Below are 13,872 nucleotides of genomic sequence, written 5' to 3'. Positions count from 1 at the left end.
GGATGGATCAGAATCTCATTTCCAATGCAACAAGCCAATAGCTTGTCGTCAGACGAGATGGTGCAGTGATTACATTTACGTTGTGCTATGCGATGCACGTTGGGCACATCCAAAAAGTTAAAAGAACTAGCAGAGAGCTTTGGAGGGTAATCTAGTACCATAACAGACAATGCGTTACAGAAATACAACTTGGTCCTATTTGAAGAAAAACAAGCACTTTCTATATTCATCATATATGGAAGGCTTATAGGATCAGACAAAACGCTATTCGTCACATTCCATACGTAGACAGACTGGTCATTGTCACCTTTTTGGATGCAAAATAGAAGTAAAGAATCATCAGTTGAAAACGTGAGACAAGGAAAACTGTGCTTACATTCTTCTTCGACATTAAAAACTGAGCAAAGAAACTCTCCACCTTTAAACAAAATGAGCTCAGATCCTTGGTGCATGGCGATTATTTTTCCACCATGAGAAAAAGTACATTTCTTCACGAGGTCCTTTGTTGAGTGCTCACTGTTACTTAAGTATTGAATGTCGTGCTGGATCATGTCTTTATCCGTTAAGTTGTACGACAGGCACAACCCATCGTCAAAGAGAAATATAATTGAATCAGGTGAGGTGAATGTAACTTTATCTGGCTGAATTGGTTTAGTATAATTTCTAAACCAATAACGAACAAATTCTCCAGGCAAATCTTTTAATGAGACAACTTTGGTCTCATTGTTAAAGCCTGTGAAAATATATCGAAATTCACCGTGGTGGTCGTGTTCAAATGACCAAGGAAGCGAAACTACTGTTGAAGTACTTTCAATCTCTTCGCCTGTCTGAAGAGAAACTGCGAACAGTTTCTGCCCAGAAACGTAGATAATATTATCGTCGTGGATGAAAGCAAGATTATCCACCATTTTCATTTCAAGTAACGCAGTTGGACGATTTTTCCAAACAGGCCTACGTTCCTTTATCTCTTCAAACAGCTTGAACTTACTATTACTAACTACAAGCTGTTTCGGAGGAATATAACTATAAGGATAACCTAAATTCTTTACAGACAAAGTATTCATACTTTTACCTGGAGAATACTGTTTTAACACATCTTTGTTTACAGTTGCTGCGAGAAGAGAATATTTGCTGTACAAATCTTTCAGCTCTGATAGAGACGACGATATATTTGAAACCGGCCTAACGAAATCGTCCTCATCTGAACGAAGACCTATCTTTTTCGATAGATAATCTTCTAAACCTTGATGGAAAATGTAATGAAGACTTTTCTTACTGAAACTTTCACTTGGCAGCTCATCTTCTTCTACAGTTAATGCACACGGAGAACAGTAGATGGTCTTTTGCTCCCTACGTAATTTTTCATTTACATAGGCCGATAAACTTAAATGTCGACATCCTCTAAAAAAGGTTGCGAAAAAAACTTCCTCACTGATGCTTGGATAGTCAGTTGGCAGATCGTCCACTACAGTGATCGGAAGACCAAAAATTCTATAAAAGGCGTGAAATATTGCAATGTCATGAAGCGCAATGTCTTCTGCATGTGATATGATATATTCAATAGGCATGACAGAAAAAATGTGCCAAAGATAGAAAAATGGCCTTGACTTCTGCGAGGAAAAAATCTCTTCTAACACAGGCCTTCCAGTCTTGACATCCCAGATTTGACGCTCAAAGATATCAGCATAATAAAAATAAATTATTTTGCGAATATCAATCGCCGGATTGTCAAGTTCTTTATAGTTCTTACAATTTTTGTGCCTTTCAGCAATCGGCGAGAGGATTTCAAGATGCATTTCCCGAGTATAACCTGACCATCTTTCTTTCGGACAAAGTTCACCAAATAAAGCCAACTCCTTAATAGCCCATCTAGAAAACATGTGACGCAAACAAAATGAATGTTTAGGAATTTTCCCACTCACCGCAATATATTGGCCATCAGAAATAAACGAACCCCATTCATAACACTTGGAGTTCCCTTCAAACTGAGTTTTCTTCACGACACATTCCTCCTTCACCGATAACCATCGGTCAAGTCTCCCAAAAAAAATGAGTTTGTCATCTGGCGAGAATTCTAAATGTGATATACATTGGTTACTTTCAATCATCACTTCAATTGGCCCGAAAATTTTTTGGAAAGAACCCGAATCATACAAAGATATATATCGTCCTTTCCCTCCAGCAAGGAAGCTTTTGTTATGAGAGAATGTACAGAACTCCATGTCACACAAAATATTCCTGAGTGAGATAGCATGATCGAATACATTACATGACTGGCCTTGGATAATTCCACTGTGAGCTAAAACATTTAGAGGCGTAATATTGGCCTGTGTAAGCTGAGATGCTTTCCGGAGACAAGAGGCGAGAAGTTCAGAACTTCCAAGAACAATATATTTGTCTTCCCTAAGAACCGAAGCGATGTTGTCTAGGATAGCTTCTTTCTCCTGATCAAACGCCATGTTGGCAACAGATAACTCTAGATCTTCAAGGAGAGAATAAATTCCCAGTTTGTTACTTTCTAATCGCTGCTTAAGAAAGTAGTAGTTTGTCAGGCACTTAAAAACAATTTCAGAGTTCACACACACATCTGTACCTGACTGATACAACAAACGAAATCCAATAACTAAGATATATGTCACTACATCGGGTGAAGTCTCATCAAACGAAGGGTCATTTTGTCGTTCAAGAAAAGAATCGAGAAATTCAACGATGATTTTTGTAAAGTATTTGCTTGACACAGCTTTGTCAATGAACAATTCTCGTGACGCCTTTTTTACATCAGTTAACCAGGACGGAATCAAAGCGTGAAGAAACGCAAAGGTTTTATCTGAAGTTCGGAAGGCAACAAACAGCGAGACAGCATCAATCACTTCTTGCTCATTTAGAGCGTTGTTTTCTTTTTTCAAAAGAAACGAAAGAAATGAAACAGGAAGTGGAGAAGGCGCCACCAAAGCACAGCCAAACAATTTCCTATAAATATCCTCACCTATTTTTTCTTTGACGCGTTCGAAATTTTTGTTGAAGAATTCGTTAATATTTTTAGGAAAAAGATCACCATCCTTAATCTGGTCAGGATGTTCCGCAATGTAGAAAGCGTACAAAAACATTCCATTGCATTTTTCTGTTAGTTGCTCAGCAGTATAGGGCAGACCCACAAAGTTTATCTTATTCTCTAAAAAGCGTTGAATATCCTGCTTATGCTGTTCATAAAAACCTGCACTATCGCTATTACCAGCACAAATTCGAATACATGGGTTGTACGTTTGCAATTTGAAATGGACGATGCCCTCCGGTCGACTAGTGATGAAGAAAACGAGCCATTCAGGAAGCATTGGAAAACGGTTTATTATGAGATCAAGAAAATCTTTTCTGGACAAATACTCTGCCTCATCTAGTGCATCAATCACAACAAGTTTTTTCGCAATACCACTGCATTTACTTAATGGCTCTTCTAGCAATTTTGTAAAGAGCTCCTGAACTCCTAGCTCAGCATTAGTCAACATATTTTGTATCCCGGACTCCCCTCCCACAACTCTACCATATTCTTTATTACAAATACACAGTTGACAAGCAATAGTAGCAAGCAGATACCTGGGATCACGACGTGTGCCATCGTAGTGACGACAAAAGTACGCCGCTGCCATGTTTCCATCCTTCTTTGCCCTCTGAGCAACGACAGCAGCCATGACACTTTTGCCAACTCCGGCATCACCCAGCAGTACATAGGCTCTGGAGTTATCAGAATCACTGAACCACTTGTTGAAATCTTGCAGTAGCCAAAGTCTTGTGTCTGGATCGTAACGTCTAGCAAAATGTTTAATGTCAGAAGTACAATCGGAGAAACCTAAAAATTTCAAAAAATTTAAGCCACAATTGTGAAGCAGGTATAACATATTAATAACTAAAACCCCTCTATAAGTAACTTGATTCATGGATTAACCAGATTAACCATTAGTTCAGGTATAGTATACTGGGCCAGTATTTCAATATTTTATTAGAACTGCGACATTACTAATGTTGCGAAATTTTATTTTCCTCAGTTTCAATTTCGCGCAATAAAATTGGTCGACAAAAAAACAGAACAAACTAGCGTGTGCGCAACAAATTGATTCGCAAATGGGAAAAAAATTCGGATCCGACATACAGAAGATAAAAAATGTCCGATTTAATCATACGTAAGTTTTATATTATATGATAACCAATTGCTACAGTTAAACAATACCGTAAAACGTGAAACGTTGTTGAATGGCTTCATATCCGGTCTGATGTAAATCAACTCTGACTGAAATAGAACTCTGTTCTTCTTGAAGAACTTCTTGCTTGGTTTTCAGTTGTTGTACTTCGTCAATTGTGGAACTTAGTTCATCTTGCATAGTATCCAGGGTAAGCTCCATTTGTTTAACTCGTTTCTCGCAATTTTGTAAATTTTCGTGAATATTTTCTAAGGTTTCTTTCAAGTTGCACAATTCTTCTTGACTCTCAAACGCCATCTTGTTCACATCACTTGACAATTTAGTAACATGCTCTTGCATTACTTTAACTAGCTCTGAATCAATTGAAGCATTCATACACAATGCAACACCTAAAACAAGAAAAACAAAAATTTCAGTAAAAATAATTTGGGGACTAAATTTCAAATCTAAAAAATTTGCTTATTTTTTCACGCAATACGCGGAATAAAATATGCAACAAGAAAATAATTACATAAAAAAATATATACCTTTGTATTTCCAGTCATTAAGACCCGCTAAAGCGTTCGATTTATTTGGAGGAGATAAACCAACTTTTTTTAGCAGTTTTCTCATGCCATCAAAACTCTTCTTGAAGTTTGATTCATTCCACTTAGTAACATCACAATGAGCCCAGACGTTTCTATCTTTTCTGACAACATTTGCCGCATTTTGGAGAGCAATGTTAACAGAAAACACTGGAATTCTTCCAAGTAAAGTAAGCACAGCGGATGCATCACAAGTTTCATCGAACGCGTTGAGCTTAGCCATGTAATTCTCCAGAAAGAGCTTGGCAAAGTCAACATGGGAAGTAACTTTGTAGTCAAACTTGGAGTAATCAAACTTTTGATAATGCGGGGCTTGTAACTTGGTATCATTCTTATTGATGTTCTCGTATTTTATGGCATTATCAGTTGGATAGTTCGATGAACGAAAGCTGTGTGTGGTCTGAACGTCAATATTGTGGTTCAATTTAAGGTCGTTGTACTCCTTGAGAATTTCCTGCTCTAGAACAGGACGTATTGCAGGGACAACGACATGGTTGAGAACAATTCCAAAGACGCACCATCGTTTATGGTCCTCTGTTAATGTGGTTAATTTTGACCTGGGTGACAAAGAATATAATTGTAGCATTTCATTGGTCGAAAGCGAATCACGCGAGAGTAACGAAATTTTGATGTCGCCAGCGCGACCCCCTGCAGAGTGAGATAACGTGTTATCTCATGGGAAATAACAACTTTCATCACGTGCGGCGCATCTGGACGTGCGACGTTTACACTGTTTATCCATTTTTTGAATAGATACTTTGTTGTTTACCTTGTAGTTTGGTTTTTCTTTGACAAGTGGTATATAATAAAAAACTTATTTACCGAGAAGTTAGAAAATTTTTTGTGGACCCTCGATAGGTCTCGGGTCCACAAAACATAATGTTTCCTTCGTTCGCAGTGAATAAGAGTTAAATATTATGATCGTGTTTTCAGTAGATATTCACCGCGCTTTCGGCGAATAATTATTCACTCATTAGCAGCGGGTCCGAAACTAGAACAATATTTGGGGGGGGGGGGGGTGTTTGCTCATTTATTCAGTTCTTTCCGACGGATTTCTTCTGTAAGTCCAATAGCTTACAATTATTGTTGTAGTTGTAGTTTCGGTACCGATTACCTTGTCTCAAGCAATTGTGTTTTAGTCTTCCCACGCACATGGTGAGTAGATTCACGTGTGCATGAGTAACACCGCGGAAAACGTCTGCGCAAGCGTCAACTCTGCCTGTAAGTGAGATTAAAAATAATTAAAAAGCGGTTCCGAAATTTTCCGAAGGCTAAGAATGGCGGCAAAAAGGAGTGATTTCATTCGTGTCTTCAAATCCATATTTCGAGGGCATAAATAAACATTGCATTATAGAAACTAAGAGAAAAAACGTCCGGAGAGTCCTAGAAGTGGCATGCTACAAAAACACCTGTAAAAGGTGACTGTTAACAAATTTTTCGTCTCAAACATTTTGTTTATCAAATAAGCAACGACAGTTTCCGAACTTTTAATTGAGACACGTTTTATTAAAAAAAATATGTCGCCAGATACGAGACGTTTGCGTGTTCTCAATGATTGAAAATTAATATGTATTTTACAATTTAAATATATTAGAAAGCTTAACTTTCCGCGGGTTTTCTTAACTTTTAGGTTTAAACTTTTGTCTCCGAAAAATATTCTAAAGTCACCCCGTAAATCAAAAGAAAATTTACCGTGAATTCCAGTTCGTTCGATACTCTAAATGCTAGAAGGCTTTTAATTTATGTTCTGTCTAGCCGTCTTGTATATTTTTTCCTTTTCTTAACTTATATTTTATCAAATAATGGGCATGTTTTGTTCCAAAAGTTGATATTTAGATTTACCATCATATTTTAATATTTCGGCGCGTGCGCAGACATTTTTCCGCGGTGTTCGTGTGAGTGGTGTCAATGGTGTTTTATAATTTCCTATTGACGTGAAAAAGGCACCTACAGTAGGCTACGTGAATGTATCCATTAATATATCAATTAGTATTTTTACTTTCTTCCCAAAGTCAACGTTTTGGTTGGTTTCAACTATGGTGTGCAAATAGCTAAATTGTGATTCTTTATAATATTAAAAAAAATAATAACAATAATACAAATACGAATTACCTTTTATGTGAATCAGTTTTCAGTGTACTTGTCATTTTGTGGTTGTTTTCCGTAATATTTTTCAACAGTAATTTTCCACCAATAGATCCTTTAATAGTAACAAGTTTCAGTTGTTAGGGAAACGCAAAAATTATTTCCGTAAAAAATTTCCGCGGATAAGTTTCAATCGACACGCTTGCATGCATAACAATAGGAAGTTTACGATTTACGACGCAGTTAGCTCGACGATGGTAGTAAATTATTTTGCTATAAATAAGCTACCAGAAATTTATCCGTACTCTAAAATAATCATACAAACGTCTCAATTGTGTTAAGAACCTCCGACATTTAGCTGATATTGCAGTTTTATATAACCTGTAAAACAGCTATCACGTTGTGGCTGATGCCTCATTGGAAGGTGTCGTAAAAATGACAACGCTTTCATGTGACCACAAATTATGCATTCTTACTGTCTCTCGTGCTAATTTTCTTTGTTTTCCAAGCGCGTCGTCCAGCTACCTGCGTCCTGAATCGTAAACTCCCTAATGCTTCCTTCGTTCGCAGTAAATATGTGTTAATTAGCAGGAAATTGAAAAAGCAGGCTTCTTGCAAATTCTAGAGGTTCAAATAAGGCAAATTCATCTTCAAATTAAGGCAGGTTTTATAAGGCAAACTTTAGAGGTTCATAGGGTCTTAATTTTTGAGTCAAATACACCATTATTATACGCCTAGCTTGTTTCTTTTGAGATGCTCTACAAGTATCCAGCAAGATAAACATTTCTGAATCAATGTGAAATTTTACAACTTAATATGATAATTACAAAAGTTAACGACATGGTTGGCTGCGTAAAATAAATTATAAAATTGTCTCTGAATAATTTTATGCCTCAATGCTGTTTTAATAATTAAATAAATTCAATAATATGAAACCAGATAACCTGCATATTTCGCTCGACCGCCGAGACCCGAGCAAATAAAGTAAAATAGTTGAACGAATACCGGCGTACTCAACTCTTATTTATTTCAACATTACTTTTAAGCGAATTTTGCAATATAGTAGCAATTAAAAATCCAAATCCACCTTTCTGTTTTCGCTGCGGCCACAAATACTGGTTGTTGGCATAACAACAAAACAACAAACTAACCTAACAAACTTTCAAACTTTCAAACCCGATAGCAATGTATCTGCGCTCGCAGATACAAAAATCGGCAAAAATCCTCTAAAGGCTCGATTTTGACGCTAAAGATAACCCGTTTTGGTTTGCATTTTGGGCAATATTTTATAGATTAGGCCGCTTTGATGTGTAATATTGAATAATAAATAAATCGCATATCAATCTAAAAACAAGCATGTATCTACTGAGGACAATTATCTCTTTGAAATGGTTCTATTTTTATTAAAATCAGTCCAGTATTCCGACAGAAATCGCGAGTTAAAATGAGCTAACCACTTTGAGATGCCATCTGATCCGATGACAATAAGTTTTAACTTCAATTCTATATTTAAAGTCATATTATCGTTAGTCGTCTATATGCCAGCTAGGCCGGAAGCTACTATATAAAGTATAAACCATCAAACACGTTAACACATCCTTTATTGCCAGTCTACTATATAAAGGTTTGTTCACACTATCCAACTTTGTTGGATCCAATTCACTTCTATCGTATGAAATATAGTTGGTTATTGATAAAGCAGTACTGCATTGGCTTCGGTAGATTTGCTGCTCGTATACATTACAAGAAAACAGACCATAAAAGCATCCATCAGAGGTGAATTGGATCCAACAAAATTGGATCGTGTGAACAGACCTTAACAGCGGTGAAAACCACATCTATGATTTGATCTATACCATCACTCTGACGGCAGAGTTTAGAAACTTGCCTTGAGCATCGCTTAACAAAGATATATAAGTTTGTATTACCTGCACTAGTAAAAATATCACCTTGAATCTGCCCGGCAAATCTCTCGCAGTTAAATTCCTCTAAAACGTCGGGGTTTTAAAATTTTATTGTCATTGAAGACTTTCGAATTGAAAGGACTCATTTTCAATCCATTTATGCACTAAATGAAAGGCGTTGATTGCGATATGTCACATGAATTCGGTGTGTTACTGTTACAGCGGATTCCGTTTGATTGCAAAACAACAAGCGTTCGCAACGCAGGTTGAGCAGTGAGGTTGAGTCGTAAACAACAAGCCTTCGCAACGCATGATGGGGTCGTTTAATAGATGACATTTGAAATGTCACATGCACTGTTTCTAAGGAATGGGCGGAGCGTTCCATTTGTGCTTTGCCTTTGACATAGATGCAGTGTTGTTGAAAAATCAAAAAATTGAAATGTCTCTTGTGGAAATAAAAATAGTCTATGACTATTACTCAAACAAAAGAGTCACTCCACTATTTATGAGAGAAGAAGAACTTTTGAATCTCCGCTTCGAAGACTTTAAGTCGCGTTTATTATCCGAAGTTCCGTATGTAAATAAATTGGCCACATCTTTATGCGACTGACAGTTATCGAAGATAACTCGGCGGTAGATTTGTCCCCTATATATTTTAGTTTTCACATCACAGGTATTTTAGAAAAAAAAAACAATAATTGTGAAGGCTTTCGTTTGACTCTCCTGGTCTACCACCTTCTCACACCGAAAAAACAGTGTAAGTGACATATTGAATAGCGACAACAAAAATGCAGCATCTCAAGATACTCGCAAAGCCCAAACCATTCCGCCGGCGAAAAGATCGTTGACGTTTACAGGAGGACAAGACGATCCTTTATATGACACGAGTGACAGTGACTCAGATGGCGATTTTCCTACTTCACCCCGTAAAAACCCGCGTATATTACTTCCATTAGAGAGATACGCTAAAAAAGAACAGCAAACCGGGAGCGATATCAAACGTTCGTTGCAAACATAGATGCAGAAGCTTGCATGCGAGATGTCGTGAGAAGCTGAAAATCGCATCACATCAAAATAAGGGAAGTAAAACTACATGCGGAAATTGTCATCTAGAACGTGGTCATATACAAAAAAAAGTTGCGATTTCAGTCCCTGCAGATCCGGCAAAACATGCCAGCGAAAAGATCTTGGTCACAACATTAGAAAGAGAAACTGCTCGGCTTGAACGAAGTTTAATATCGGCACAAAACGAGATTCAAAACGCAAAGCTTGCTGTCGACGAAGTATTAACATCAGTTCTTATCAGTTCTTTATATCTTTTTTATTTCCATCACTTTCCAGGTTACTTGAACCCTAATGCATATGATAAAGAAACACGTAATGTATAAGGCGATTATGATATTACAAGTTTATTCATTATCAAAAAAGATGAAAATTTCTAATCATTCACAATTTCTAATCAGCAACGGTTCGGGCATGCGATTTCTATATATAACTGAGATATAAATTTCTCAGAGCCTAGCAAAGTATTTACATGAAGTGACTGCATAAGTTGTTGAAAGATCGCAAATAGCACTAAAAAGTGTCTGTTCAAGTATATTCAACTGCTTTTGTTTGGTTATGCCCGTATGTATTATATCTTAGGGCTGCTTTCCACTGTTTAAATGCTTCCAAATTGTTATATTTCACAAATGGGTCAACAAATGGACATACTAAAGTATACGGAAAACTAAGTTTTTCGCGTTTTTTTTTGCAGGCACGTACCCGTACGTATACTTTTAAAACCTTCTAAGTTGTTACAAAATAATGCCAGCAAAAACATACCAAATCTTCAATAGAATTCAACCCTATTGAATCATTTAAAAGTATCATTTTAACGATTTTACACTATTAGGTGCGTGCACGTTCGTTCAAACAACGCGACAGTGGAAAGCAGCTCTTGAAAACATTATTCATGCAGAGACACCGGAGAAGAGTAGAGGGCGGGAGGGGGGAGGCGCCCTTTTTGAGAAAAGGCACGTGCGGCCAATTGTCAGTGCCTTGTTTTACCATATTTCTTTTAATTTGTAATTTTTTATTGAATAATATAGTTAATCTTTAAATGAGTTGAAAATTAGTTATGATAGAAACACCGTACGTACTTAGCAAACTTCACGTGCCCTCCTCTCCTCAAAGGTTCCCTGAACATTCCAGTGACACTGAATGACTATAACCCAGGGTAATTTAATCATTGACTTTTGAAGGTGTATTATCAGGTAATCCAAGTTATTCAACCTAAACCTGTTTTAATAATTAAGAAACTTGTCGGAAAATGCATTTTTCAACAGCAATCTGAATGTAATGAATAGAAAAATGATGATAATTTGGACAGTGGCGGATCTAGGCATAGTCAGAATAAATTACACAGCTAAAATTTAAATTCAAAACACCTTAATAATAACATTATTTTTTATGGATTTCAAAAGAATATCTTAAAATAAAAATCTACCGATGCAATTACGATTTTAAGCTGTAGTAATTTATGCTTACTTCCCCTAGATCCGCCACTGAATTTGGATTACCTCTTCCTTTTATACACAAAGAACCTTAAATTATCGTGCTTCATGAAGTTAGTAATATTAACAGTTCTAATAATTATTTTGTATGTTTAAATCACTTTGTTACAGAGATACACTAAAAGGATTACAGATTGAAATAAACCACAGATTCAACATGAAACGACCACAGAGTGACGACAGCAAAGAATTTAGAAAGAAGAAGGAAGAAGAGACGAACGTCGCTAAGCAATTATCCCAGAGTTGGAAGCGAGAGAGAATTTCCAGGCAGTGGCGGATCTAGGGGTTGTGCAAAATAAATTACACAGTTTAATTCTAAATTCGAAACACCTTAATAACAACGCTATTGGTCATAGATTTGAAAAGAATATTTTTACATTAAAATCTGCCAATGAGATTCCGATTTTAAGCTGTCGTAATTTATTCTGCACTTCCCTAGCTCCGCCACTGTTTCCAGGTAACGACTTTGAATAGCGTTATGGTCAACCTCATGCCAAGGTAATTATATGTTGCAATTAATCAAAAAAGTTTTATGATCCATTGTTTGTGTTCAATGTGTTCAAAATCTTTTGGTCATCAATTGCCGCCGAAAATGCATATCGCTAATGTATTACGACATATGAAAACCATACGTTATAATTAAGACTTCTCCTTCGTGCCAGACTAAAGAACCATTAAGATTTAAGATTAACCAGGCAAGCTATAGTTGCATGATGAACATTCTTAATTGATAATCAAACGTTCCGAACTACAAAACTTCGACTCAAAAAATGAGACAAAACATTTTAGCCTCGAAGCATTTGACGCACAGAATACGAGAGAGAATGTCCAGATATAATGGATGCCATAATTGATAAAGAAATATACTAGTTTTAACTCTTTATTCAAGGTGAAGTTGCGGATGATACTCGTTTTTCTTTCTAAATTTAGGTACTTGATATTCTTTGTAGCTAATTCTTTGGTTTATTGATCATCCTGAAAAACAGGGACATTACAAGATGTGATAAAGTTTACCGAGATCAATTCAAAAACGCTTTTGGCTGAAAACGCACGGATCAACTCGACGGGAAATTTTAAATTCACGTTTTCTACCCTACCCTTGCTACTGGAGAATTATTGGCTGATGATCGCTCTGAAAATATGGAACATTCATTTGTTAAGAAAAGATTCAATGATTTAATTTTAAAGACTCCCTACTTTCCAGTTACAGGGGTTTATAAAGGCACACTAATGAAAAATTAGAGAAAAGGTAACGTCAATTGCTTTGATATAAGATTCTGTGAGAAGATGAAATTGGATTTTAACCTTAGTACATTACTGAATAACGCAATGATTATTCACTACTCCAAATTAGAAAAAAATGACCTTTCATCTGAAAGTAAATCTGTCTCGTCTGATTCATCATCGTCGCTGCTTTCACTTTGATAAATAAACCACATTAGTTCATCCACATCCATTAAATTTTCGTTTTCACTATGTGTTTGATCCGGTGGTCTAACTACCTGCCGATCTTGTACTTCAGAATCTCTCTGCAGATGTCGGGGAATTGAGGGCAACTGGAAATTTTGTGGCAATCCTGTTTTCAACCCATAAAGTCTTATGATACTCACATCACCAGAAGAATAAAGGCAAGCAAGTTTATCCTCATCAGGAGAAATTGCTATTCTAACTATAGACTCCTGCCTTCGATATGCAACTGATTTCCACTCAAGAAGGTCAAACAAAAACACAACACCATCGATACCGTATGATATCAGGTAACGATTCCCTCTCAAAAATTCACAATATTCTATTTTACCTGAATGATTTTGTGGTACTTTACAAAATGTGTCTTGCCCGTTGAGTGGAAATATTAAAATATCATTAGCAATGCAACAAGCTAGCATTTTGTTATCAGAAGAGACGGTACAGTGACCAAATTTGTCCAACGCTGCGTATTTTGGGATAGTAAGTTTTGAGTGTCTCTCTGGTGTGGCATACTCTAAAACAAGGATACCAGAAATACTGCAAAAACACAGTTTGGTGTTGTCTGAAGAGAAGCAACAGCAGTCAAAGCGTATTAAACGGAATGGAAAGGGAGGGAGAATGGGGTCAGTCAAAGCCTTAGTGTTGACATCGAACACGTAGAAAGACTGATTATCGCTGCCATATTGGATACAAAAAGCAAACAAAGAGCCATCAGGTGAAAATACAAGACAAGGAACAGTGTATTCACACTTATCTGAAAAGACGGGGTAAAGAAGCTTACCAGTGCTAAATAACAATAATTCGCAACTTTCGTGTAAGGCAATTAACTTTCCATTGGGGGAGAAAACACCTCTCTTTACAGAGATTGTTTGTGAATTCTTTTTGATTTTTTGTTGAGCTTCTGTGTCCTCTGTGACCAACATATCCTGCTCTACTTTCCACAATTTGCACATTCCGTCTGAGTGAAGTGACATCATTGTATCAGCTGATGTGAACGAAACATCAACTGGCTTATCACTCAATGTGATATCATGTTCAGTATGAGGCCACAAAAGGCGAAAAAAATTTGCAGGTAAATCAGTCA

At 36.7% G+C, this 13,872-nt stretch overlaps 2 protein-coding genes across 2 annotated transcripts in view; both read right to left on the bottom strand.

The window, feature by feature from the left end:
* Positions 1-1,857: 1,857 nt before the first annotated feature.
* Positions 1,858-5,000, bottom strand: LOC114537856. The gene is made up of 4 exons (XM_028558965.1): positions 4,721-5,000; positions 4,223-4,582; positions 1,923-3,844; positions 1,858-1,869 (listed from the first exon to the last, which is right to left on the bottom strand). Exons 1-4 carry the CDS (start codon positions 4,998-5,000, stop codon positions 1,858-1,860), a joined length of 2,574 nt encoding a protein of 857 aa, XP_028414766.1.
* A 7,661-nt stretch (positions 5,001-12,661) lies between these two features.
* LOC114537853 overlaps positions 12,662-13,872 on the bottom strand; it is a 55,910-nt gene continuing 54,699 nt past the window's right edge. Inside the window, 1 exon segment of the mRNA XM_028558962.1 lies at positions 12,662-13,302. Coding sequence (XP_028414763.1) covers positions 12,662-13,302 — 641 coding nt within the window.

The sequence above is a fragment of the Dendronephthya gigantea genome, unplaced genomic scaffold (assembly GCF_004324835.1).
Source record: "Dendronephthya gigantea isolate DGI-Jeju-01 unplaced genomic scaffold, DenGig_1.0 000166F, whole genome shotgun sequence".
Classification (NCBI taxonomy): domain Eukaryota; kingdom Metazoa; phylum Cnidaria; class Anthozoa; order Malacalcyonacea; family Nephtheidae; genus Dendronephthya; species Dendronephthya gigantea.
The sequence above is the reverse complement of the archived record's forward strand: the minus strand, read 5'-3'. Positions and strand labels throughout refer to the sequence as shown.